The 27,856-nt window shown below is 46.4% G+C and overlaps 1 protein-coding gene across 12 annotated transcripts in view; it reads left to right on the forward strand.

Moving 5' to 3' along the window:
• The window catches only part of ITPRID1 (ITPR interacting domain containing 1), a 347,534-nt gene that overhangs the window by 146,328 nt on the left and 173,350 nt on the right, over window positions 1-27,856 (forward strand). For all 12 annotated transcript variants that reach the window (XM_075315082.1, XM_075315081.1, XM_075315078.1 and 9 more), the window contains one exon: window positions 1,526-2,073. In XM_075315082.1, the coding sequence (XP_075171197.1) occupies window positions 1,526-2,073 (548 nt within the window). The remainder of the gene's footprint in view (window positions 1-1,525; window positions 2,074-27,856) is intronic.

Below are 27,856 nucleotides of genomic sequence, written 5' to 3' on the forward strand. Positions count from 1 at the left end.
CAACTGCCAGGAAAATTGTTTGGGATGCAAAGAAAAACCCACAAATAACATCGCTGAAATACAGGACTCAATCAAAACTAGCGGCTATTTCAGGATGCACAATGAGGAGGCACTTGGAAAAAAATGGGCTGCATGGTTGAGTTGCCAGAAGAAAGCAATTATTGCACAAAGGCCACAAAGTATCTCATCTACAATATGCCAAACAGCACAGAGACAAGCCTCCAAACTTCTGGAACAAGGTCATTTGGAGTGATGAGAAAAAACAAACAAAAAAAAATCGAACTTTTTGGCCACAACCATAAACATTGCATTTGGAGATGTGTCAACAAGGCCTATAATAAAAGGAACACGATTCCTACTGCAAAGCACGGAGGTGGATCGCTGATGATGTGTGGATGTCTGAGCTACAATGGCACAGGAGACTTGGTCAAAGTTGAAGGAAAGATGAATGCAGCATTTTGTCAGCTAATACTGGAGGTAAATTTGCACTCATCAGCCTAGAAGGTGCGCATGGGATGTACTTGGACATTCGAACATGACAATAATCCAAAACACAAGGCCAAGTGAAATGGTCATTGGCTACAGCAGAACAAAGTGAAGGTTCTGGAGTGGAAATCTCAGTCTCCTGACCTCAATATCATTGAGCCACTCTGGGGAGAACTCAAGTGCGAAGTTCATGCAAGAAAGCACAGGAATTTACAAGAACTGGAGGCTTTTTGAAAAGAAGAATGGGCAGCTTTACCATCTGAAAAAATAAAAAGCCTCATCCACAACTACCACAAGACTTCAAGCTGTCATTGATCTTAGAGGGGGCAATACACGGTATTAAGAACTGGGGTAGGTGAAGTTTTGATAAGGGTCATTTGGATGTTTTTGGTTGTCATTATGATTTTAAAAAGAGAAAACACAGTAGTCTGACAATAACTGGCTTCACCCAACCACTAACCATGAGTGGAAAAAAAGATTTTATGTTATCATTCATATTCTCTGAAAAAAGGCCAAGAAAGCAAAAAATCTGCCAGGGTATCTAAACTTTTGAGCACAAATGTATACAGAAGCCAACAGGGGACTAATTAAGAAGCCACTGAAGCATCGGGGAAATTGGGATAGTTTTTCTTTTCTTATAATTGAGTATTTCACAAAAAAAGTTTTTATGCAGATTTTCATCTTTTTGAAAAATAAAACGCATGACGATTCTGCAACAATTTTGGAGAAAATGTTTCTAGTATGTTGAAGAGATGTTTAGAAATCAGATTCACTTTGCTGATACTCTCTTTAACTACAGATTTTCCTACTGAACAGCCATAGCAAATCTGTTATATGTGAAAAAAATTCCTAATAAATCACACTTTCATAGAGTTTAGCATTGTAACTCTATGGAAGCTGTGTTCTATAGAGTATACATCGAATACCAGCCTATTGGTAATTCTGTATTGAGAATCATCTCTCTTATTACCTCTTTTCACATTGTTCTTTGTGCTAGCAAGATTATTAGAATGAAATATATCTTTTTTTTATCTTTTAGGCCGCTTCCGACAACTGGAAGTCTTAGAACAGGTAACAAGTGCATTTTCCACATTGTTGAATAACATTCATACTACTCAAAATAATGGTGGTCAGAAAACTAATTCTGAGAGAAAATCAACCCTTACTCCTGAAAAGAGAAGAAGAATACGTCAGCTTCTATGGAAATTTTCTAAACAGGTGAAAATAGTTGATGAAGGTGTAAGCCCAGCTATCACTAAAGCAGAACCGGAAGTACCTAGACAAGAGGAAACACAACCAGGGTCTTTGGAAGATTCTAGCAACTTAAAGGTCTTCAGAAAACGAAAACATTGTACTGAGGAGACTCATTCAGTGACTTTGCCCAATGGAAACAATAGGAATCTGGACTCTATGGAGGAACAATCTGATGTATGTTCACTTTCTTCATCTATAAAGCCAAGCAGCTATATTGACATGGCAGGCAAAATCCGAACACTCAAAGGCTCCAAAGTGCTTTCCAAGACAATGAAAAAAACTGCTCAACAAAGACTTCAGGCTCCGGATCCAGAGTCATTTGAAATGGAGGAGGTAAACACTGAAGCATATTCATAGTGATATACATAATAGATTTAATGTTCAAATCCTTATAAGCAGATATGTTGAAGTGTTATACAGGTGCATCCGCGTATACAGAAATGTGAGAGTTCAGAAATAGCCAGGCTGTGCGGCACGGTTTCCACAAATCCCATAGACGTGAATGGGAATTGACTGAGCAATCCCTATCCTGTAGCTCAGAGACTACAGAAACAGTGCGGCTCACTGTGCTATGTTTTTAGAAATCTCTCATTCACTCCTATGTACATTAAAGAAACAGTGTAGTGCTGTCTACTTTGCTGTCTTCATATCCTCAACCATTTGTGGCTGTCATATCCACACTGATATTCAGTTCTGAGCCATAAATGGTGCAAGCAATGCCTTATTGATTTTGGGCCACAAGATTGTGTGTCACAATGTTTGAACACTAAACACTTTCATTTACTACAACAGAAAAGTAAATCCTTGAACTCCACCATTTTACCTGGCATCCTTTTTCAAGTTTCCCAAGGCAAAATGCTGGTGTTAGTTTTCCTGAAGTGGCTCAGCCGCTGGCATAATATAGTCAATACTTCCAAGTATAGAGATCATTGTTATGCTGCATAAACAGTCAAAATCTCTTGATGTACATGATTAAAGCATAGTTGGTAGTACTCAGCCAGGTTAGTTACCCTGTGAGTTATATATTAAGGACCAGCTCTCACTCCCGTATAAATCGGGCCAGTGCATGCCATTTGCACCAAAGTTAGCTCAGTAGATAGAGAGCTCACCTATGAAGCATTAGGTTGCGTGTTCTAGTCTCGGACGTCCCGGTGAAGAATTTTTTTTTTAATTATATTGTGCAGTAAAATAAATAAATAAATAAAAAAAATATGCAGTTCCCCCCATATTTGATACCAGCCAGGATAAAGCCGCATGGCTGGATGCTGGTATTGTCAGGATGGAGAGCGCCATGGTATGGGGAGCTCTGCACCCTAACAATAATACCCAGCAGCCGCCCGGAATAGCCGCATCCATTAGATGCGACAGTCCCGGGGGACTCTACCCAGCTCATCCTGAATTGCCCTGGTGCAGTGGCAATCGAGGTAATAAAGAGTTAATCATGCCAGGCGTCTCCCCGAGACATCTTCCATGATCAACGTGAAAGTAAATAAACACGCACACCGAAAAATCCTTTATTTGGAATAAAAGACAAAAAAAAACCCTGTTTCACCATTTTATTAAAATCCACAAACACCCTTCCAGGTCCGACGTAATCCACATGACACTGTCAGCTCTGCTACAGAACACGAGTGCTCCACGTAGCAATGAAGTGAATCACGTGGTCAGCAGAGACTTCAGCAATGCAGACTTCAAGATTACCAAATTACTGCCTATTTTTATCTATAGAATCAGTAGCTGAGTGGATAGAGTGCTCTTCTAAGAAGCGTTAGGTCACAAGTTCTACTCCCGATAAAAAAAAAAAAAAATTAATTTTAAATTATATTTATAATATATTTATAAAATATTTATAATTATAATTTAATTATGCACTGAGGGGAGGAGCCGGACATCAGCTGTGAGCCGCGGGACACACCTCTAAAATCGGAGCACTTCATGGAATGAGGCTACATTGCTCTCTCCTCTCTGTCTCTTTTCCTCTCTCTTTTCCTCTCTCTCCTTTCTCTCTCTCCTTTCTCTCTTTTCTCTCTCTCTTCTTTCTTTCTCTTCTTTCTCTCTTTCTCTCTCTTTTCATCTCTCTTTCTTTCTCTCTCTTTTCCTCTCTTTCTCTCTCTTTTCCTCTCTCTCTTCCTCTCTCTTTCTCTCTCTCTTCTTTCTCTCTTTTCTCTCTCTCCTCTCTCTTTTCTCTCTTTTCTCTCTCTTCTTTCTCTCTTTTCTCTATCTCCTCTCTCTTTTCTCTCTCTCCTCTCTCTTTTCTCTCTTTTCTCTATCTTTTCTCTCTCTTCTTTCTCTCTTTTCTCTCTCTCTCTTTTCTCTATCTTCTCTCTCTCTTTTCTCTATCTTCTCTCTCTCTTTTTTCTCTATCTTCTCTCTCTCTTTTCTCTATCTTATCTCTCTTCGTTCTCTCTCTCTTTCTCTTTCTCTCTCTCTTTTCCTCTCTCTCTTTTCCTCTCTCTTTCTCTCTCTCTTCCTCTCTCTCTTCCTCTCTCACTCTCTCTTCCTCTCTCTCTCTTTCTCTCTTTTCTCTCTCTCTCTTTCTCTCTTTTCTCTCTCTCCTCTCTCTTTTCTCTCTCTCTCCTCTCTCTCTTTTCTCTCTCTCTTCTTTCTCTCTTTCCCTCTCTCTCCTCTCTCTCTTGTCTCTCTATTTTCTCTATCTTCTCTCTCTCTCTTTTCTCTATCTTCTCTCTCTCTTCTTTCTCTCTCTCTCTTTTTCAGACCTGGCGGTGATCAACTGAGGCGGTCACCTGACGGAATCAGCTGACACTATAAGTCGAGCGGTGTGGCCGGCTTCTTACCGTCCGGCCGGCTAAACTATCAGCTGATGCCGTCGGACAGGAGTCTGCACTGAAGTGTGTAGTTTTTTGGGGTTTTTTTGCACTGATGCGATGCATCAGCTGATTGTATAAAAGCCATTTATACAATCAGCTGCTGTGTCATGTGACTCAGGCCCTAGAACCTGACACATCATCTGATCGCTTTGCCTTCCAGCAAACCGATCAGATGATATTGGATCTGGATTGGACGGCACGGGACCCTTGACCCAGGATTACTGCGGAGGGGGGTTCTTTATTTCAATAAAGATGGAGTCACTAATTACGTTGTGTTTTATTTATAATAAAAATATTTTTCTGTGTGTTGTGGGGTTTTTTTTCGGTACTAGAAATTCATGGTGGCCGTGACACCATGAATTTTGGGCTTAGGGCCAGTTGATAATATACAGCTAGCCCCAACCCCATTATTACCCAGCGAGCCACCCGTCACCAGGGCAGCTGGAAGAGTTGGATACAGCGCCAGACGATGGCGCTTCTATGAAAGCGCCATTTTCTGGGGCGGATGTGGACTGAAATTCGCAGCAGAGGGGCCCATAAAGCTCAGGCCAACCTGTGCTGTGGATTCCAATCCCCAGCTGCCTAGTTGTACCTGGCTGGACACAAAAATATGGCAAAGCCCATGTCATTTGTTTTTTAATTATTTCATGAAATAAGTGAAATAATTAAAAAAAACTGGCTTCCCTATATTTTTGGTTCCCAGCCGGGTACAAATACCGTAGGCAGCTGGGGGTTAGGGGCAGCCCGTAGGTGCCTGCTGTACCTGGCTAGCATACAAAATTATGGTGGAGCCCACGTCATCAGGAGAGCAGACAGCAGCTGCAGAACGACAAGGCTCAGCGTGCTCCATTCACTAGTGTATGCAGGAGAGCAGACAGCAGCTTCAGAACTACAAGGCTCAGCCTACTCCATCCAGGACTATATGCAGGAGTTTTTTGCCCACCAAAAAAATGACGTGGGGTTTGCCATGTTTTTGTATGCTAGACAGGTACAGCAGGCAGGTACGGGCTGCCCCAACCCCCAGCTGCCTATTTGTACCCGGCTGGGAACCAAAAATATAGGGAAGCCTCTTTTAATTATTTCATGAAATAACGTGGGCTTTGCTATATTTTTGTGTCCAGCCAGGTACAACTAGTCAACTGGGGATTGGAATCCGCAGCACAGGTTGGCCTGAGCTTTCTGGGCCCTTCTGCTGTGAATTGCAATCCGCTGCCGCCCCAGAAAATGGCGCTTTCATAGAAGCGCCATCATCTGGCGCTGTATCCAACTCTTCCAGCAGCCCTGAAGCCGGGTGGCTCACTGGGTAATTATGAGTTAATACTAGCTTTGTTTTACTAGCCAGTATTAAGCCAGAGATTCTTAATGTCAGGCAAGTTTGACCCAGCCATTAAGAATCTCCAGATAATAGTGCTAAAAAACAGAAGCGCTGATAGGGTTTTACCAGATAAGTACAGGTTAGTATATAGATAAATACACTCACCAAAAATGGTTGTGAAGGGTCACAACCACCGTAGATAGCATAAGATAATGGCGGCTGCCGCGGTCCCACGTGCAGAAGTCTTCAGTGTAGGAGGAGAAAAAGGGGTTAAACCCGCGCAATCCGCCAAATAAGATGTAGAGATGTTGATAGTTTAATCACTCTTTTATTCCATAGGTCTACGCGTTTCAAGGTGCAGGGACCTCTTCCTCAGGACCAGAAAATCAACATAAGAATCTCCAATAAAGGGTTAAAAAAAAAAGACACCACACAGAGAAAAAATACTTTAATACAAATAAATACACAGACACATTTAGAGACTCCATGTTTATTACTCCCTCTTATCCCTCCAAGATCCATGGTCTTCTTTCTCCTTCAACCAATGTAGCTCTGCTATATCAGACAGTGCTGCATGGGAGGAAGGACGCTGCTGCTTCCCGTGCAGTCTTTTCACTCCGTGAGTGAGAAGAAGCTGCTGGCTATAAGCGGTGACGTTACCGCTGACAGGCGCATTGCTATAGCAACGGTGATCTCCGTTATTGACCGGCTGTGGCAGCTGGTCAATAACGGAGCGGGAAGCAGAACGGCTAGTAGACCGTGTGCCAGAGCATCTCGCTGGTACACGGGGATGCACAAACGTGCACCGCGTACCAGAGAGATGCATTGACAGGACCTAGCATGATGTCTAGCCATGTGACCAGTCTGTAGCCAATGAGATAATAGACACGTGACTGGTCACATGCTATTTTGACGTCACGATAGGTCCTATCATCAGTGCTGGTTACCGGCAGGACGCAGAGTTTATCGGAAGGAAAATCGGCGGGAGACAGAGTGCAGGACACATCGCAGAGACAGGTAAGTGTTATGGCAATGTTTATTAACTGTATGTGTACATTTATAATGTGTTTTTATGTGTTTGTGTTTGCCTGCCATTGGTTTCAATGTCGCTCGAGAGGTTCGTCGAACGGCTCACCAAACCGAACTCGAACGTGGCCTCCGTTCGACGAACCGAACCAAAATCGAGCCTCTAGAGGCTGGCTCATCTATACTCCCCATGTTTGCTGTCCATGTCCGGACAGCGCAGATCCATATCATCTGGTGTCTTAACAAACCCTAATGGACTGGCAGTAAATGAAACAATTGGTAGCATTGATTCTCTGGTTTTCTGGATGGCCAAGCATCAGACTTTATTTTTTTTTTACAATTTATATATTTTCCTCTATAAACTATTGAAGAATTGTTATATATATAGTGAATAGTTATGAAGAATTTGGTTATATAAATCCAGGTATTAGTAACTGTAAAAACTGGTAGAATGTATTATCCTCTTCTGTGAATGGCCAAGCGTCAGACTTATTTATGTTAAGCAGAATTAATATAAACATTTTTTTATAGATATGTTTTTCTTTATAAACTTTTTATTGTCGAGTTGTTATCTATAGAGCATTATTATGATGAATCTGGATATATAAATCCATGTATCATTAACTGTAAATGTATAGGTCAGTGAAAATCTAAAAAAAGAGGCTGAAAAGTAACAAAAAATGTAGATAACAGAATAAGGCTGAACTATGCATTCATTGTTTGTCATTTGGTTAAGCTGAGCAAGTTTGTCAGCTGCAAGTAATGCAATTATAAAGCCACTAGGTCATCTTATTTTACTTGTCTATATAAGCATATAGCTGCGAGCACTTGCTGACACCTTGGGTTTAAAAAAAATGTGAGGGCTACAGATGGAAAATACAAGCTACATAAACAAATGTAGAAACTAAACAAAAAAAGAGCACTTCACATTATAAAAACACATTATGAGGTTATTATAAATGATTTCCAGTAATAGTAGGAAGGACTGTCATTTACACATAACCTTCATATGAAAGTCACAAATTTCACTCTGTCTGCCACAACTTTCATGTACTATTATAATTTCGTTAACATTTTGTTGGAATTTTTGGATATAAGAACCGGATTGGGGCACGGCTTCTTACCGGTATGGACAACTGGCGGTATTTGAACAACTAGTTTCACCAAATCAGAGAAACGGTGGAGTTCCCCCCCTGGATATAGGTTAGGAAATTACATAAGTGAATTTCCTGATTGTGTGGTATCACCTGTTTATTTCTCCAGAATCAGATTGCCTTAATAGCTAAGTTCACAGGAGTATATAAAAAAAAAATCATCCGATTTTCAACCAGAGAAACAGAATTTTGCACTGTCATCTATATGGCATTCATTTTTACACATCAACAGTGAATAAAACGTACAAGACCAAACATATTTTCGCATATTAAAAGGAATGTCAATATGTTTTTGTTACTTAACGTCTTCAGTGCCTTTGTGATTTTTTGTTTTAGCACCTTAATTTCTTCTTCCCCTTATTACAAGAATCATAACTTTTTTATTTTTTCTGTTCCTATAGCCATATGAGGGCTTATTTATTATGGGATCCGTTGTACTTTTAACTGACATCATTCATTTTATCATGTGATGCACTAGAAAGCAGAAAAAAAAAATCAAAGTATGCTGAAATTACAAAAAAGTGCAATTCAACATTTTTTTATTACTTGCCATGTTCACTGTACCATAAAACTGACCTGGCAATATAATTCTCCTGATCAGTACGAGTATGTAGATATCCAATGTATAGTTTTTTTCTATTTAGGTGGTAAAAAACAAATCAGAAATTAGTCAAAGTGGCTGAATAACCCTTCATGTTGTTCCCCTGCCTAGCATATTGCTTTTAGTTTGAGGGTTTTACTGCCATTAAACACAATAGTTTTATCAGGTTTAAAAGATATATTTATAATATTTTTTTTTCATCATAATTCTAACATTTACAGGTAAAGTTATTGTGTTATTTACAGCATACAGTGAATATAGTAAAAAAAATATCTCACTCCACAAAGAACATGAAAAGTTTTCATAAATAAATGTGTTACAATTTTATTACTGATCTTGTAGCTCTCCTTTAAATGCCAATAGAGCAAAAATAAATACTTAAAGGAACCTGTCAGGTGCAATATGCACCCAGATCCATGAGCAGGTCTGGGTCCATATTGCTAATCCCTGCCTAACAGTCCCTGTATACACTAGTATAGATAAAGAGATCTTTAGAAAAAATATTTCTAAAGATCTTTTATTGTATGGTAATGAGCGTGGGGACTAGTCGCAAGAGCGTCAGTTCCTGCACTCATTCCGCCCTCTTAGCATGCTAGCACTCCCACAGTTATGTAATATCATGCTGTTCAGTGCCCACTGCCCAGCATCATTATTGGCAGGGACTTACGTACCTGTGTCCGTTGAACTGCCCCAGAATCCTAGACATAGGGTCAGTGCACATGATCAGAAGTCCCCGTCACTTCCGGTCATGCACAATACACCAGTCTGAAGCCGCGACATGTACACCTGGCTTCATTGTGTGCATGACTGGAAATCTGGGGATCATGCACACGGAGCCGAAATCCAGCGTCGGCACAGGTGAATGTGAATATGCCTATGACGCTGCCCATCCATTAGCATATTAGCACGCCCACAGGGATGTGCTTATGTGACGCCCCAGGGGCTGTGGGGTACTTGGTCCTGGGCGTGCAGTTGTGCAAGGGGGAACAGTTGTGTTCACGGCCGATGCCCGGTTCCGTAACCCTGGGGGTCGGAAAGAAAAGGAGTAAAATAGAAATAAAAGAGTTCTTAACTACGCCACTTGTGGTTATTGAGGCTGCCGCTACAGTGTCCTGCTGGGGGTGATGGAGTAGTGCAGCTTAGGTTTTTTGGGCCCTCCACAAGCAGGGACAGGCCCCAGCAGTGGATGGTGTAGGGGGCAATGGTAAGGGTACAAAGACAGCCACTGGATAGGGTATACAGATTTGGATGATCAAAATAGCTAGGTATCCCAGCAAAAATTAATAATGCCTATAATTTAACTTTTAATAAGTGTATGGTTAAGAAAGACAAATGTGCCGCCCCCGTGCCAGCAGCCGCTGCTGCTTGGATCCGGACCTTCAGGGGTGGTGGCTCGAGGGACTCTGGACCCGGGGGTCTCGCAGACACGCCGAATAAAATGGGGGACGTAGATGTACGGGCTAGGCCGTAATAGGTTTGTGACACCACCCACGGTGTGTGGTGAGGTGGGACACCACCGCTGCTGTTACGGGGCACCCGGGGGAGATGTTGTACAGGAAGAGGTTAACCCCTCCATGGGCAGGGATGGTGGCCCCTGGACTCGATGGCTGTGGTGAAGGGGGATTGACAACCACAGGCGGTGACCTCTTATCCCTAATCAGTGGGCTGATGTCTTCTATGAGGGACTTTGGGTGGGGCAGGATCTCTAGTCCTGGCATCAATCGGTTAATTAACCAGTCCCAGTAGGTTCTGGTTCCTGGCTCCAGGGTCCGAGTACCCCCCTTTGTGCTACGGTTTCTGGGTCGGTTCCCCGAGCGGTTCCCGTCTCCTGTTGACAGAGACCACCGTCTGCCTCTAGCCAAGGCACCAGGGCTCCTACCCTGGTACCTGTCAGTTTGCTTCAGGCCTAACACACAGGCCTGACCTCCACTCTCACTGAACTCTAAAACTGATCTGCTGCTTTTCCCACCCTGGGCAGTCTAAACCACTGGGTGGGCGTGCACCACCCGCCTGGCCATGCCCACTGGTGTGTCTATCTGTCCCTAAGGGGGGTGACTAGGGTTTAATGGTTGGCTGTGTGTTTCCTAGTGAGGGAAGGTGTTATGCAGGGGACTGTCTGTGACTACCTGGTTTTGCCAGGGCGTCACACTAACAACATATATATGCGTAAATAACGCCATAAAAGTGTAACACTCTGTGTTGCTTCTTAAGGTTATGAAGCTTTATCATAGACACAGGAAAAACTAGTGAATTTATCAGCAGCAAAAGTTCCCACATAAAGGATACAAAATACCCAGGTAATTAAATAAAAGGAACTGTCTCACCAGTCTTCAATTCAGTATAGGTGTGCGTTCCTTAACTCTTGCCAATCTAGTGTGACCACTATTAGATCCCCCAGTCCTCCCAGATATTCAAAAAGGATCCAACAACATAGTCACAGAAAAAAATTCATATCTGGACTCCACTCTCAACGCATTTCAACATCCTCAGGAGAGTACAAAGCATGTCCAATTATTAGTCAGTGTCCAGAGAGGGACCGGCACCAAGCCGCAAGGTCCCGACATGTGGCACGCATGGGGACCTAATAGTGGTCACACTAGATTGGCAAGTGTTAAGGACTGCACACCTATACTGAATTGAAGACTAGTGAGACTGTTCCTTTTCAACTATGCCAAGTTTTCGGAGGTGTGACGCTCAAGGGGCTGTGGGGTACTCGGTCCCGGGCGTGCGGTGCACAGGGGGGGAACAGTCATGGAGGCGGCCGATGCCTGGTTGCTGCTGATGCTTCAGACTCTTTGGGTTGGTGAGGGATCCTGGAAATCCCGTCACCTGGCAGAATTAACAGTTGACCATAAAGTGTCCCACTGTCCTAGGGTCTGCACCCCGTTTTGTGCTGAGTCCTGTGAGCCTTGGTTCCAGACTTCCACAGGCGTCCCGCGGTTCCTTGACTCTTACACTTGCACAGGTAACCCACAGTTCCTGGAGTCCTGGTTCTGTACTCCACAGTCCCTCACTCCTATTACAGCACTCCATTGTTACTTCAGGTCTTTCTGTACTTTCACTCCTCTCTCCTCCTCATAACTCCTCTACACCTTCCTTCACTTCACTCCACTACTTCACCGACTACTTCCTTCCGCCAACTTCCCGACTGACCACTCGCCTCTCCCCCTCGCTCCACAGTCCCTCACTCCCTTTACAGAACTTGGGTGTTGCTTCAGGTCTTTTCTGTACTTTTCACTCTCTCCTGTTTACACTTCCACCTCACTTTACTACACTTAAGGCGCTCTCCCACTGTGACACACAGATCGCTGTGTGTGACAGCGAGAGAGCGACAAATGAAGCGAGCAGGGACCAGGAGCCGGCGTCTGACAGCTGAGGTAAGCTGTATCCAAGATAAACATCGGGTAACCAAGGTGGTTACCCAATATTTACCTTAGTTACCAGCCTCCGCAGCTCTCACGCTGCCTGTGCTGCCAGCTCCGGCTCTCTGCACATGTAGCTGCTGTACACATCGGGTTAATTAACCCGATGTGTACAGCAGCTAGGAGAGCAAGGAGCCAGCGCTAAGCAGTGTGCGCGGCTCCCTGCTCTCTGCACATGTAGCTGCATTATACATCGGGTTAATTAACCCGATGTGTACTGTAGCTAGGAGAGCAAGGAGCCAGCGCTCAGTGTGCGCGGCTCCCTGCTCCCTGCACACACAGCTAAGCGGTGTGCGCTGGTAACTAATGTAAACATCGGGTAACCATACCCGATGTTTACCTTAGTTACCAGTCTCCGCAGCTTCCAGACGGCGGCTCCGTGCAAGCGCAGCATCGCTTGCACGTCGCTGCTGGCTGGGGGCTGTTCACTGGTCGCTGGTGAGATCTGCCTGTTTGACAGCTCACCAGCGACCATGTAGCGATGCAGCAGCGATCCTGACCAGGTCAGATCGCTGGTCGGATCGCTGCTGCATCGCTAAGTGTGAAGGTACCCTAAGGTAAACATCGGGTATGGTTACCCGATGTTTACATTAGTTACCAGCGCACACCGCTTAGCTGTGTGTGCAGGGAGCAGGGAGCCGCGCACACTGAGCGCTGGCTCCTTGCTCTCCTAGCTACAGTACACATCGGGTTAATTAACCCGATGTGTAATGCAGCTACATGTGCAGAGAGCAGGGAGCCGCGCACACTGCTTAGCGCTGGCTCCTTGCTCTCCTAGCTGCTGTACACATCGGGTTAATTAACCCGATGTGTACTGCAGCTACATGGGCAGAGAGCCGGAGCCGGCAGCACAGGCAGCGTGAGAGCTGCGGAGGCTGGTAACTAAGGTAAATATCGGGTAACCACCTTGGTTACCCGATGTTTATCTTGGATACAGCTTACCTCAGCTGTCAGACGCCGGCTCCTGCTCCCTGCTCGCTTCATTTGTCGCTCTCTCGCTGTCACACACAGCGATCTGTGTGTCACAGCGGGAGAGCGCCTTTGAAGAAAACGAACCAGGGCTGTGTGTAACGAGCAGCGATCTCGCAGCAGGAGCCAGATCGCTGCTCATTGTCACACACAGCGAGATCGCTAATGAGGTCACTGCTGCGTCACAAAAAGCGTGACTCAGCAGCGATCTCTGCAGTGAGCTCGCTGTGTGTGAAGCACCCCTCAACTTCAACTCCCTCTCATAACTGACTACTTCCTCCCACTAACTTCCCAACCGACTACTGGCCCCTCCCCCTCACTGGATCTCTCCCTACAGATTGGGTGGCTACTATCCAATCAGTGCCCATCCCTTTTACCTGTTGCTAGGCAGTCTCCCAGTCTGGTGTTGGGGTTGTGTATTTGGCCTGAGGGTGCAAGTGTACTGGCTGTCACGGATATTCTGGGGTTTGGGTTTCCACAGGTAACATTTTGTGGCACCTGATACCTCAGGGGTGTTACCATTACATGCTAAAGGGGCCGACTAGCCAAATGAACTAACACCCTTACAACTAGCCGCTGGCCTCATTAGGATATAATGAGTGTTTTTAGAAATACTTTTTTTTAAAAATCTCTTTATCTATGCTAGTGTAAGGGCTATTTGACTAAGAAGGAGAGTGATGGGGTGCTATGCCATGACCACTGAGGAAGGATTCTCCAGTTGTGATGTTTTACGATACCCCAAACTTAACCTTAATAAATAACACACAGACTGCATGTGACTTGGTTGAAAATTGGCTACAGCAGCCTTTATTACCTATTATTAACACTCTAACACAAGTGGGCGTCGTCCAACGGGTGACCCCAAACAAATAATAATAGGTAACACAGAAATAACAAGCAATATATGTAACCCTATGTAGGCCCGGTCCAGAAACCACTTCTTCCACCAATATCCCTGGCCACAACACTCTGACCCAGAGATGAGGTATTAATCACCCCACGGATTAATACCCCCCAAACTTTGCAGAACCCCGTGCCTGCAATTCCCAGAACCCGGAGACACTATACCAAGACAGTGTCTCTCGGTCCAGCTACCAATCCTTTAAAACCGCCTCTGGACCAGACCTACCCCCGCTGCAGCGACAAACACATTCTCCCTCCATTTTTTTTTTTTTACATATACAGACATAGCTTAAAACAGACTCGCAAAAAACCCCAAGGGAGGGTGGGCGGTAATCCGTCGCCGTCCAGCGTCACAAGGGAGGTAAGACCCCTCACCAGTTACTGATATACTCCCCCCCTCCTCCTACTGAGACCCTTTTCCCCAGCCAATCCCATATAGCATCCCATAATGCACCCTATTCATTTTATTAACCGCATCCCTCCTTCCCTTCCCTTTGGTCATGTCGCCCCTCCCGCCTAAGGGGGCCATGGCTTTCTTGACCACTGAGGAAGGATTCTCCAGTCATGATGTTTTACGATACCCCAAACGTAACCTTAATAAATAACACACAGACTGCATGTGACTTGGTTGAAAATTGGCTACAGCAGCCTTTATTACCTATTATTAACACTCTAACACAAGGGGGCGCCGTCCAACGGGTGACCCCAAACAAATAATAATAGGTAACACAGAAATAACAAGTAATATATGTAACCCTATGTAGGCCCGGTCCAGAATCCACTTCTTCCACCAATATCCCTGGCCGCAACACTCTGACCCAGAGATGAGGTATTAATTACCCCACGGATTAATACCCCCCAAACTTTGCAGAACCCCGTGCCTGCAATTCCCGGAACCTGGAGACACCATACCAAGACAGTGTCTCTCGGTCCAGCTACCAATCCCTTAAAACCACCTCTGGACCAGACCTACCCCCGCCACAGGACAGGACACGTGACTCCTTACGTGGCCTGGACCCAACACACACCCAAGGCTTGCTCCACACCGTCACGCAAACCCAACGCCCATAAATCAGAACCAATATCATTAAGGTGTACACCATGACCCCTCCGAAACTGCCACTTCGGCGACTCCAGCTCCATATGCCTCACCACAATACCACCGTTTCTCTGCACGAAATGCGCCACCACCCTGTTCACCTGTGCCCGGGCTCAATTAAGCTTCTCAACAGACCGAGCGCCCCCTCCACACTAGCCTGGCCACAATATCCGACCATACCACAATCAAACCCGGGTACCTTGTCCATAAACGCAACAGGTCCATCTTAATGTCCCTCATCAGATCACGTGACGCCCGCAAACCCAGGTCATTCCCCCCCGCATGTAACACTAACACGTTCGGAGGTCTGTCCATCCTGCAATAGTACTCGAACTCCGGCACGACCCTGCTCCACTCCATTCCACACACGCCAATCCATTTGACCGACGCCAGCGATCTGTCCACTCCCAGCTGCCGACCATTCGGGCGAGCGTCGGCCCGACGGGCCCCCCAAAAAACTAAAGAGTGCCCCAAAATCCAGATCAGACACACTCCTACAATAAAAGAAACAACTTTAATAAAACAATACGATACCAATCCAAATTGCACCAAGTAACCCAATGGCAAACAACAAACAAACTCCAACCTAAGCCCTTAAAGCGATAACAACACCACCAGCCTGCTTTGACCCATCTGGTCCGTTTTGGACCGCCAAAGCCGACAATCCACCCTCTGTCCCACTACTGACACATCCTCAGACAGCAAACCACCACCTCTAACCCTAGACGGGCTCACCAACTCCCCAATCCGAAAAGCCCCAAAAAAGGCTAACACAAAAGCAGTCTCAAAAAGCACCCTCTCATAAACTGAAACATGAATCCCTCGCAGACCATTCACTAAGCGTCGTAAAAATTCAAATAAAATGGGCCGCCTAGTGTCCCGCTCCTTCACTCCTTTACGAAACCCCTTCAAGGTCTGCCGCATACGAAAGTCCCGCAAAACGTCTCGCTCACCCCTGACCTTCAACCAAAAGACCACGGCCGCCACCCTAAGCGCCACTGCTGATGCTGACCTACCGGCCCTGAAATCCTCACTCACAAATGCCAGTAGCGCCAACAGATAATCCACCCGCCCATTTCCAAACATCGCTCCCAACAATGCCTGCCACTCAACCCACACTTTAGCATAATGGCACCAAGTAACCTCGGTCACCGAGTTCCTAATCAAACCCGCAATTACAGCCTCACCAGACTCCACAAGTTCTCTGGACACACCGCTCCGATCTCGTCTGCCCCTGGCATCAACTCCCGAAACCTGCGGAACTGAAAACGAGATAAAAGCGTCAGCTACCCCGTTGTCGACCCCCGGTACATGTTTTGCAACCACATGAATATTCCACAGTAAACACTTGAGCACCAAATGCCGCAAATATGCCACTACAGGCCCAGACTTAGCTGACAAATTGTCGCATGCACGACCGCCTGATTGTCGCAATGAAAGCAGACTTTACGTCCAGAAAACTGCGACCCCCACAACTCAACTGCCACCACGATCGGAAACAACTCCAGCAACACGAAATTTCTTACCAGGCCACCCTGCCACCAATCCTCAGGCCACCGCCCTGCGCACCAATGGCCTTGAAAAATCGTGCCAAAACCCGCCGACCCGGCCGCATCCATTGGGCACTACCTTCTTTAACCACAAAGCTCGGACGTTAAACCGCCGCAAGATGTCCCAAACCAACAAATCCTCCTTGATCTCCCGCGTGACCCGCACAAAATGCGCTGAGGACTTCACGCCTGCTGTAGCCGTCGCCAACCTCCTGGCGAACACACACCCCATCGGCATAATTCTGCACGCAAATTTCAGCTTCCCGAGCAAAGACTGTACCACCTTAAGCCTCACTTTTTTCGCCGTCAACATCACTGCTACCGCGCTCCGCAAATCCAAAATTTTTTCCTTGGGTAAGCTGCATTCCATAGCCAGAGAGTCAATTTCTATCCCCAGGAACCGCATGACCGACGCGGGCCCCTCCGTTTTTTCTTGCGCCAAAGGATCCAGAAACGATCCGCGATTCTCTGCAAGGCAAACAACAAACCAGCGCAAACCATGGAACCCGCCGGACCAACACAAAAAAAATCATCTACATAATGGATAATGGAGGAGAAGCCGGACACGTCCCACACCACCCACTCAACAAAGGAAGTAAACGCCTCAAAATACAAGCAGGAAATTGAACAACCCATAGGTAAACAATGATCAACATAAAACTTCCCACTCCACCAGCAACCCAGAAGGTGCTGACTATCCGGGTGCATTGGCAACAAACGAAACGCCGATTCAACATCCGCCTTTGCCATCAATGCACCACGCCCCGCCACCCTTATCAAATCCAGCGCTTTGTCAAATGAGACGTAATACACCGCCGACAATTCCGGCACAATGCCATCATTCACAGACGACCCCTCCGGAAATGATAGATGATGAATGAGCCTAAATTTGTTTGGCTCCTTCTTTGGCACCACCCCCAACGGAGATACCACCAGATTGCAGCATGGAGGGCTCTCAAACGGGCCCCCCATCCTGCCCAGCTCAACTTCTTTACCCAATTTCTCACCCACAACCAGAGGGTGTTCCCTTGCCGACCGTAAATTACGACATACCAGCGGCAACGCCTCAACCACTGTCGAAATCCGAAAACCATATAAAAAAAACAGACCGCAAAAGGGACGCCGTTGCCCTATCCGGATACCTATTTAAAACGGCACCATCACCTCTATTTTCACCGGCATCCTCCCTTCTACCAGAACCGTCCCCGGCCTTACCTCTCCCCTTTTTAAAACATTTGGACAAACTATGTCTCCCCGCAGCCGGAGCACTCATGCTTGAAACGACAGGCTGCGCCAAATTTGCACTGGCCTTGATTAAATTGCCAGAAAAATTCCTTTTTCTGAGTACTCGAGGGCCCTGCTCCCGCTCCCACGGTGCCTCCACGAAAGGGCTGGCTCGGGGCCGCCATCAAACGCATCCACAAGGAAATATCCTTGTTATCCCACCGCATGCCTGGCCGCAACGCCTTCCTCTGCCTGAACTGCTCATCGTATCTCAACCATGCCAAACCCCCATACGTCCGATATGCCTCCCCGATTGCATCCACATATCTGAACAAAGCTGAGCAGTTCTCCGGCTCCTTCTCCCCAACCACACTTGCCAAAATCGCAAACGCCTGCAGACAATTGAAAAAGGAACGAGGAATGAGCCTATAACGGCGTTTTTCTTCATTTCCTTCTAGGAATCACTCGGCTTCACCTTGTCCAAATTAAATTTTTCCAGGGGCAGTAAGGAAAATATCTCCACATAGTCCCCTTTTTAAATCTTCTCCCTCACCTCTTTTTTGAGGTGAGCCCCCAGCGGGCCCTCAAAGCACACGTACACCTCGCTCCTAGCCCTGTCATCTAGCCGCACCACTTCATCTTCCTTTTCTCTTTCTCCTTTTCTACCACCTTCTCACCCCCTGACTCCACTACCCCGCTAGCTGCTCCTGCCCCTTCCGGCACCTTCTTGCTGCTTACCGACCGATGCTGCGCCATCCAGGCCGCTGCCGCCGCCAGCGCTCGCGCTAAACCCTGCAAAAACCCCAGCAACTGACTAAAAAGAGCTGAACCCTCTGGCACTGCCGTGCCCGCAGCCGCCTCCCCGACACAATCACCCCGCACCGTAACCAATGCCGAATCCACGGCTAGCTCACCCGACCGTCACGCCGAAATTCTGGAAATCAGTACTTCGACGTCCTCCGCCATCTGTTCTTCCAATTTGTCCCCCGACATGAGGGCTCCCTCCTTTTCCTCGCTTTAGCCATCCTCCACTGTACCGGCTCCAGAGGATGCAGCCGATGCGTCCCCTCCACCATGGCCACCCTCCTGGGCCGCCGTGTGGGCACTGGCATCCAAAATCCGCTGCTTTCTGCGCGGCGACATCCCACGAGACCGTCCTGTCCCCTGAGCTGCCGCCGCTGATCGTGTCTTCTTCCGGGAGTCTCCCCCCTGGGCTCAAGGGTCTACCCACCGCTGCCTCCTGCCCTCGAGGGCCTATGACCAGACCGTCTTGTCGGGTCATCCCCCCCCCGAGGGAGACCGCTGCTGCTGGGCGCCATGCGGAGGACCTGAGTGACCTGGCAGTAACCGCAGGGCTCTTGCCGTCACTCCTGATCCCTGCAGCCTCACGCGTATACGGGTGTCGTGCAATAAACCACGTGATGGCTCTACCCAAATGTACACAGATTACTTTTCATCATAGATATGTGGCGCCCTGGACTAGCCAGGTCGTCACAGGTACTACAACACACACCCCCACCCTGAGACAGGCACATCAGCCAGACACAAAATCCTTGTTGCCTCCCTCCAGGGGCTGATGTCCACACCAGGTGGGGTGGAGCCAGGCGGTTGGCCCCACCCACTGAGGAGTTCACAGTCCTGGAGGCGGGAGAAGGACTTCAGTCAGAGTAGAGTACAGTTAGGAAAAGTGAGAGGAGTGAAGTGGAAGTGGAGGAGCAAACTGACGGTGTCCGGGTGTGTGGCCCGGGCACTAAGAGCAAGGTTGGCAGACGGTGGTGGCCGTCTGCAGGAGAGGCACATCAACGCGGAACCATAAAACTGGGGACGGGTGGTGGCTCACCGGCACCGAACCGGGGAGCGAAGTGAAGCCAGCACACTCAGGCAGGGCCTGCGGACCCCGACCAGGCTTGGAGCTGCCATTAGAGGTCAAATCCGTCAGTAACCGGAACCCCAGGGGTTTCCTAACAGCCAAGACCCGATTGAAGGCAACCGTCCAACCAACAGAAGGAAATACAGCTACCACCACAGCTAGAGTTCAAAGGGCCAGAGCCTGCGGGCAAAAGGGCTCCTCTGGCACATATACAGTTAGGTCCAGAAATATTTGGACAGTGACACAATTTTCGCGAGTTGGGCTCTGCATGCCACCACATTGGATTTGAAATGAAACCTCTACAACAGAATTCAAGTGCAGATTGTAACGTTTAATTTGAAGGTTTGAACAAAAATATCTGATAGAAATTGTAGGAATTGTACACATTTCTTTACAAACACTCCACATTTTAGGAGGTCAAAAGTAATTGGACAAATAAACCAAACCCAAACAAAATATTTTTATTTTCAATATTTTGTTGCGAATTCTTTGGAGGCAATCACTGCCTTAAGTCTGGAACCCATGGACATCACCAAACGCTGGGTTTCCTCCTTCTTAATGCTTTGCCATGCCTTTACAGCCGCAGCCTTCAGGTCTTGCTTGTTTGTGGGTCTTTCTGTCTTAAGTCTGGATTTGAGCAAGTGAAATGCATGCTCAATTGGGTTAAGATCTGGTGATTGACTTGGCCATTGCAGAATGTTCCACTTTTTTGCACTCATGAACTCCTGGGTAGCTTTGGCTGTATGCTTGGGGTCATTGTCCATCTGTACTATGAAGCGCCGTCCGATCAACTTTGCGGCATTTGGATGAATCTGGGCTGAAAGTATATCCCGGTACACTTCAGAATTCATCCGGCTACTCTTGTCTGCTGTTATGTCATCAATAAACACAAGTGACCCAGTGCCATTGAAAGCCATGCATGCCCATGCCATCACGTTGCCTCCACCATGATTTACAGAGGATGTGGTGTGCCTTGGATCATGTGCCGTTCCCTTTCTTCTCCAAACTTTTTTCTTCCCATCATTCTGATACAGGTTGATCTTTGTCTCATCTGTCCATAGAATACTTTTCCAGAACTGAGCTGGCTTCATGAGGTGTTTTTCAGCAAATTTAACTCTGGCCTGTCTATTTTTGGAATTAATGAATGGTTTGCATCTAGATGTGAACCCTTTGTATTTACTTTCATGGAGTCTTCTCTTTACTGTTGACTTAGAGACAAATACACCTACTTCACTGAGAGTGTTCTGGACTTCAGTTGATGTTGTGAACGGGTTCTTCTTCACCAAAGAAAGTATGCGGCGATCATCCACCACTGTTGTCATCCGTGGACGCCCAGGCCTTTTTGAGTTCCCAAGCTCACCAGTCAATTCCTTTTTTCTCAGAATGTACCCGACTGTTGATTTTGCTACTCCAAGCATGTCTGCTATCTCTCTGATGGATTTTTTCTTTTTTTTCAGCCTCAGGATGTTCTGCTTCACCTCAATTGAGAGTTCCTTAGACCACATGTTGTCTGGTCACAGCAACAGCTTCCAAATGCAAAACCACACACCTGTAATCAACCCCAGACCTTTTAACTACTTCATTGATTACAGGTTAACGAGGGACACGCCTTCAGAGTTAATTGCAGCCCTTAGAGTCCCTTGTCCAATTACTTTTGGTCCCTTGAAAAAGAGGAGGCTATGCATTACAGAGCTATGATTCCTAAACCCTTTCTCCGATTTGGATGTGAAAACTCTAATATTGCAGCTGGGAGTGTGCACTTTCAGCCCATATTATATATATAATTGTATTTCTGAACATGTTTTTGTAAACAGCTAAAATAACAAAACTTGTGTCACTGTCCAAATATTTCTGGCCCTGACTGTATACGCTGGGGAGCGGGTTACCGGTGGGAATCCATCGGGACCGAACATACACACAGGTGCAGGGAAAGGCAGTCACCACTAACCGTCCAGGAGAAGCCACAGCAGCCGGTTGCGGGACCCATCCATCCAGCCGTTTGGTTTACCAGAGACTTTGCGTACATGTGTGGCTGAGTGAGTACTACCGTGCCGTCCGGCACCGCGCTGCGCAGTCCAAGCGACCCTGCACCCATCCAACCCTGTCTCCCCGTCATCTCACCAGGCCCCGGGACCACCAACCCCTACCCACGGAGGGGGAAAACAACATCCCAGCTGCTCCCTGCCATCGCTCCCGGGATCCCCGTCACCAGCAGCGGTGGTGCCCAACCTCACCACAACCCGTGGGTGGCGTCACGGACCAAATCCCCAAACCAAACTACCCCCTTTCACTCACGGGCGAGGAGCGCCGCTCAAGTCCCCGGATCCGGCCCACCGCTCGAGCCACCGAGCAGCCATCACAGCAGCGCCGGACCCGAGCATTAGCGAGCGCAGCAGAGCGGCCTCCTTCCCCGCCCGTGACAGATACAACAAATCATATTGTCATACATGACAGTAATTGGGAGTGAAATAAGTTATCAAAAAATCATCACACAGGGACATAAAGATTAGTCATGTGGAGAATATTGATAGAAGCAATGAGCCACCTTATCCCCAAATTCGGCCATTTAGGTAAAATAGATAACAATAACGTTAACCTTATAGGTCAGATAAATAGTATATAACCTTAGACCAGCGAACAGTGAGCAAAAACCATGGACCTATTGGTCGTGCAGAAAGTACCAGTAATATTGCAACCTCGATTATATAACTTATACACAATTCATAATATAAGCCTCATACCATTATATGGTACAAAGGATCTGTATAATAGATGCCCAAAAACACACACAATTAGTACTGGCACATGTAAAAATAATTATAAAAGTTCATTGCTCCGAAGATCAGCCCGAGTAGGGCCAAAAAATGATGTAAAACACATTTATGTATATATATATATATATACACAAAAAAAGAGTTAATGCCTGGGGTCACATATAGTTACCAACCGGGCCCGGTATCAGTTTGCAGTTATCACAGGCAAGTATGTGAGCAGGCAAACCATGCATAAAGGAGAGGGAGAACCCAAGATATATAAACATGCGCCAGTAGTGAGCAATGAAACGGAGAATGCTTCAGTAAGGAGGGTCGTGGAGATAGCCCCACGCATTACGCTGCGTAGCAGCTTCGTCAGGGGAGTAATCCATGGATCCAAATGAAGTCATATATATATACCCAGATAATAATACCAATTGATCAAAAAATAAATTATCCTACCGGTGAGTAGGAGACCGCAGATGCAGGAAGTAAGAGGACATCATGGAGCATTTTGTGCAGCCAAAGCTGTGACACCTTCAGTTGGAGATGTCACAGCTGTGAACGAGACAGCGTACGCCTTTTGAGACAGCTCTGGCTCCCAACGCTTCTTTTTGGGCATCTGTCTCTTTGGGCATCTGTCTCTTTGCCCGGCTGTCTCTTTCCAAGGCTGTCTCTTTCCCGGTCTGTCTCTTTGGGCGGCTGGCTCTTTGCCCGGCTGTCTCTTTGCCCGGCTGTCTCTTTTTAGTGCCATCTCTTTCCCGGGCTCTCTTTGCCCATCTGTCTCTTTCCAGGGCTGTCTCTTTCCAGGGCTGTGTCTTTCCAGGGCTATCTCTCTCCAGGTCTGTCTCTCTCCAGGTCTGTCTCTCTCCAGGTCTGTCTCTCTCCCGGTCTGTCTCTTTCCCGCTCTCTTTCCCGCTCTGTCTCTTTCCAGATCTGTCTCTTTGCCCGGCTGTCTCTTTCCAGAGCTGCCTCTTTCCCCATCTGTCTCTGTCTGTGACTCTGTCTTTTTCTGTCTCTCTCTATCTGTCTCACCACCGACATCTTTTTACCTCACACATAAGCTTTGTATACTAACAGTTTATTTTATTCCTATAGCAACCACTGACAGTTGCTATTTATAACCTGCAGCTCCCAGCTCCATTCAGTTTAATGGCTGCAGGATTTTTGTAGAGTAACTGGAAAGCACAGGGTTAAATTTTCCCGCCTAAACATAGTCTATAACATTCCCTGAGTCACATGGAGTGTGTGCAAAATTTCGTGATTGTACATGCGACGGTGCGGATTCCTTTAGCGGACATACACACACACATACACTGAGCTTTATATATGAGACTAGCTATAGTACCCGGGTGCTGCCCGGGATAGTAACTGTCTCTCTATTTCTCTCCCAGTCTGTCTGTATGTCGCTGTCTGTCTCTTTCCTTGTCTGTCTGTTTCTATCTCTCTGTATTTGCATCAGTCTGTCTGTCTCAATCTCTGTATCTGTCTGTCTCTCTGTCTCTTTGCCTGGCTGTCTCTTTGTCCGGCTGTCTCTTTGCCCGGCTGTCTCTTTGCCCGGCTCTCTGTGTCTAGGTCTCTCTCTTTTCCCGGTCTGTCTCTTTTCCCATCTGTCTCTTTTTCCCGTCTGTCTCTTTTTCCCGTCTGTCTCTTTCCAGGGCTGTCTCTCTAAGTCTGTCTGTCTTTTTCTGCCTCTATCCGTCTATCCTATCTTATACTAACAGTTTATTTTGTTCCTATAGCAACCACTGAAAGTTGCTATTTATAGTCTATAGCTCCCAGCTCCATTCAGTTTAATGGCTGCAGGATTTTTGTAGAGTAACTGGAAAGCACGGGGTTAAATTTTCCCGCTCAAACATAGTCTATGATGTTCCCTGAGTCACATGGAGTGTCTGTGCAAAATTTCATGATTGTAAATGCGACGGTGCGGATTCCTTTAGCGGACATACACACATACACACACACAGAAACTGAGCTATATATATTTATAAAGATAAGATGCACTACTGTGCCAAATTAATAACAACTGGGTGCCAAAGCATACAGAGAAGAAAATTAGCACAAAAGGAGAAGAAAGACCTTGCAGAATTCCGTGCACACCAATAAAAATCAGAAATAAATTTTAGTTGTATCAAAACATATATATTAAAACATTAGAAACATCACACAACCATATATAAAAAGTAAAACACTCCCTATATTTATGTAGGCTCACCAGAGAAAGGAAAAGGGGCTACTTAATTATACATATAGCCAAACATGATAGAGTAAAGGGGGCTTTACACGCTACGATATCATTGATGTTTTATCGTCGGAGTCACATCGTTAGTGACGCACATCCGGCGTCATTAACGGTATCGCAGCGTGTAACACTTACCAGCGACCTTAAACGTCCTCCAAAGTGGTGAAAATCGTTCACCATGGAGAGGTCGTCCTAAAACCAAAAATTGTTAATGGTTGTTTATAGATGTTGTTCCTCGTTCCTGCGGCAGCACACATCGCTGCATGTGACACCGCAGGAGCAAGGAACCTCACCTTACCTGCGTCCTGCCCGCAATGAGGAAGGAAGGAGGTGGGTGGGATGTTCGTCCCACTGATCTCCGCCCCTCCGCTTTGATTGGCCGGCCGCTTAGTGACGTCGCAGTGACGTCGCCGTGACGCCAAACGCACCTCCCCGTTGAGGGAGGGATTGTTCGGCAATCACAGCGACGCCGTCGACCAGGTAAGTGCGTGTGACACTGCCATAGCGCTAATGTTCGCTGCGGCAGCGATCACACGATATCGCATGCACGACAGGGGCGTGTGCTTTTGCGTACGATATCGCTAGCAATTGCTAGAAATATCGTAGCATATAAAGCCCGCTTAAGAGTAATAGTTTAGTAATAGTTTCCTTTTGTAAATTATCGCTCTCCTATCTATGTGAACTACCTAGCATATTTCCCCTAGCAAAGCTCACTGTCTAGCAGTCCTTGTGGCAGCAGCTTCCCTAACATTTCACATTCACAAAATGGCAGTAAGCCAACATGTCCACGATTTATTTGCACACGGACATGTGACTTAGGCAGCCAATCACAGAAGCCCTTCTGTCTGAACCTTGTGGATGTTTGCTGTTCAGTAATTGGCTGTAGCAACATCCACAAACACTGTTATGAAAAAAACATAGTGCCGTGCGTGTCTGGCTTCTCCCGGTCCAGAATCTTTGCCTCCTTCACTGATTTTAGACATCCCCACATCAAGCAGCATGACAATACTATCCAAAAGTAGAAAATGCGATTAAAAAAGCATTTTTGGAAACTCAGCTACTGTATGGGGTCAGAAAACGAACAAAAACGACCAACTTTTGGGCGAGTCTTCGTATTTGCCGAGCTTAAATGAACAAGCTCAGGCTCATACCGAATTTGAAATTGGCAAACCTTTACCAAACAGATTCACTCATCTCTACTAAAGAGTTTACCAGTAAACAATGTAAATAGATATTGTTACTTATTACCTTATTACTGCCTGCTCCAAATTAGGCAGTGAAAAATATTTCTAGGTATTGTTAGTTAGTAGTGCCTGCTGTAAATTTGCTAGTGAACTAGGATAATACATCTTGGCACTTTTCATTGCCTGCTCAAAATTATGCAATCAACCACAATTCTCGGTATTGTTAGTTAGTACTCTCTGCTGTAAATTTGCCAGTGAACTAGCTAAATATGTCTTCTCACTTTTGAGTGACTGATAAAAATTACGCATTCACCCACATTTCTAGGTATTGTTAGTTAGTAGTGCCCTCTGTAAATTTGAAAAGGGGAAGGGAACATCAACAATGAGTGGTGAATCATGATGAAGTTGTTTTTGAAGGGTGAATAGGCGACGTGTATGTTTGGGAAGTTCTCTTAGCCAATCTCTAGTGAGCAAACACTGGTTCATCCTATCCCAAGAGAAATGAGAACAACTTCTGTTACTGGACAGCCTACTCCACTAGCTTTCTTTGGCAGCCGCACATCACTTCAACTTCGAAATGAGGCTGATAATCAGCATGTTCTAGAGTGGATGGCAAGCACTGCATATAGTGGCCTCTCCTCCCCTTTCTGCACCTCAACATCACACACGGTTCATTCCTCAGACGTGCGACCCCATTTACACTTGCTTCCACCCATGTCACAAATCTTCAACATACAAACTGACTGTGGGGAACACCACGTAGGCGAGTCTGCAGACCTGTTCACACATTCTGTTGCATGGGCTTCAGAAATCTGCTCCAAAAATTTCCAGACTCAAGAGGAGGAAAGCATCTGCACCGCTGCCCAAAACCTTTGTCAGCTGGATCCCAGGCCGGACGAAGTAGAGTCCGAGTAGGATCCCGAACCTTGTCACAAGATGTTAAACCTCAGGGGTGGAGGTGATGATGATGAGACTCAGATATCTGAGACTCATGCGTACTGTGCTGTGATGTCAGGTCAGGAAGAGGAGGAGAGGGACAACATAGAGCAAGACGACAAAGTTGTAGATCCCACTTAGTGTGAACCCAGATGATTACAGCTTAGTAGTTCAGCAGATGACGAGGATGAGGAAGTCGAGGATGTTACGCTGGCGATTCCCGCACAAACATGTAGTAATACAACCATGAGAAGCACTGCATCCTCAACCACAACTCTGCCTGTGGCCAGCAGCGGTCGCGGGTCTGCAGTTTACAGGAAGGATTGTATAGCCTGGGCCTTTTTGAGACCCAACTTTTGTTATCTTCCAAAGTTGTAAACAATGACTAAGTAGAGGCAAAGGTTTAAATTATTTGACTACTACATGCATGAACTGACACAGGCGCAACCAACATGCATTACTGTGGGAATTATAATACACTAAAATGCGGACTACTGGGCCTACCCAACCATCAGCTGATAAAACAACCACGTCTCCTGCTTCTTCGTCCTGCATGATTGTTGAAACTATTCTCACACAGATCTCCAACAACAGAACCTCCACTTGTTTACCCGCTACAGATGGGGTGAATGAGAGCCCAGCAGCTGTTACAGAAGTGACCATGCCTGGTGCTTTTGACCCATGTGAGACACTTAGGTCACAACCTGTGTGTTGCATGGACCATACAAATCCATCTGTGCAAACACACTATGGGGAAATGGGGGGGGAGGGGCAATTGATGCCACTCTCTGGCTGTCTGCCTGTAAAGTTTTTAAATATCAAGACTCCAAGATGGGTCTCCAAGTTGTGTATTGTATTTACTGGCAGGGGTGTGGGAGCAAGAGGACTAATCCTGTCAGTCATCCACTTCTTCATCTTAAAAGTTAGAATTCCAGCCCACATCCTGTGTGCTGCACGGACCATACCTGACTTATGCGCAAAGACACTAAAGGGAAAAAAGGGGGGGGGGCATATGATGCCACTGTCTTTCTGCTTGAAAT

Source organism: Anomaloglossus baeobatrachus, chromosome 6 (assembly GCF_048569485.1).
Source record: "Anomaloglossus baeobatrachus isolate aAnoBae1 chromosome 6, aAnoBae1.hap1, whole genome shotgun sequence".
Classification (NCBI taxonomy): Eukaryota; Metazoa; Chordata; class Amphibia; order Anura; family Aromobatidae; genus Anomaloglossus; species Anomaloglossus baeobatrachus.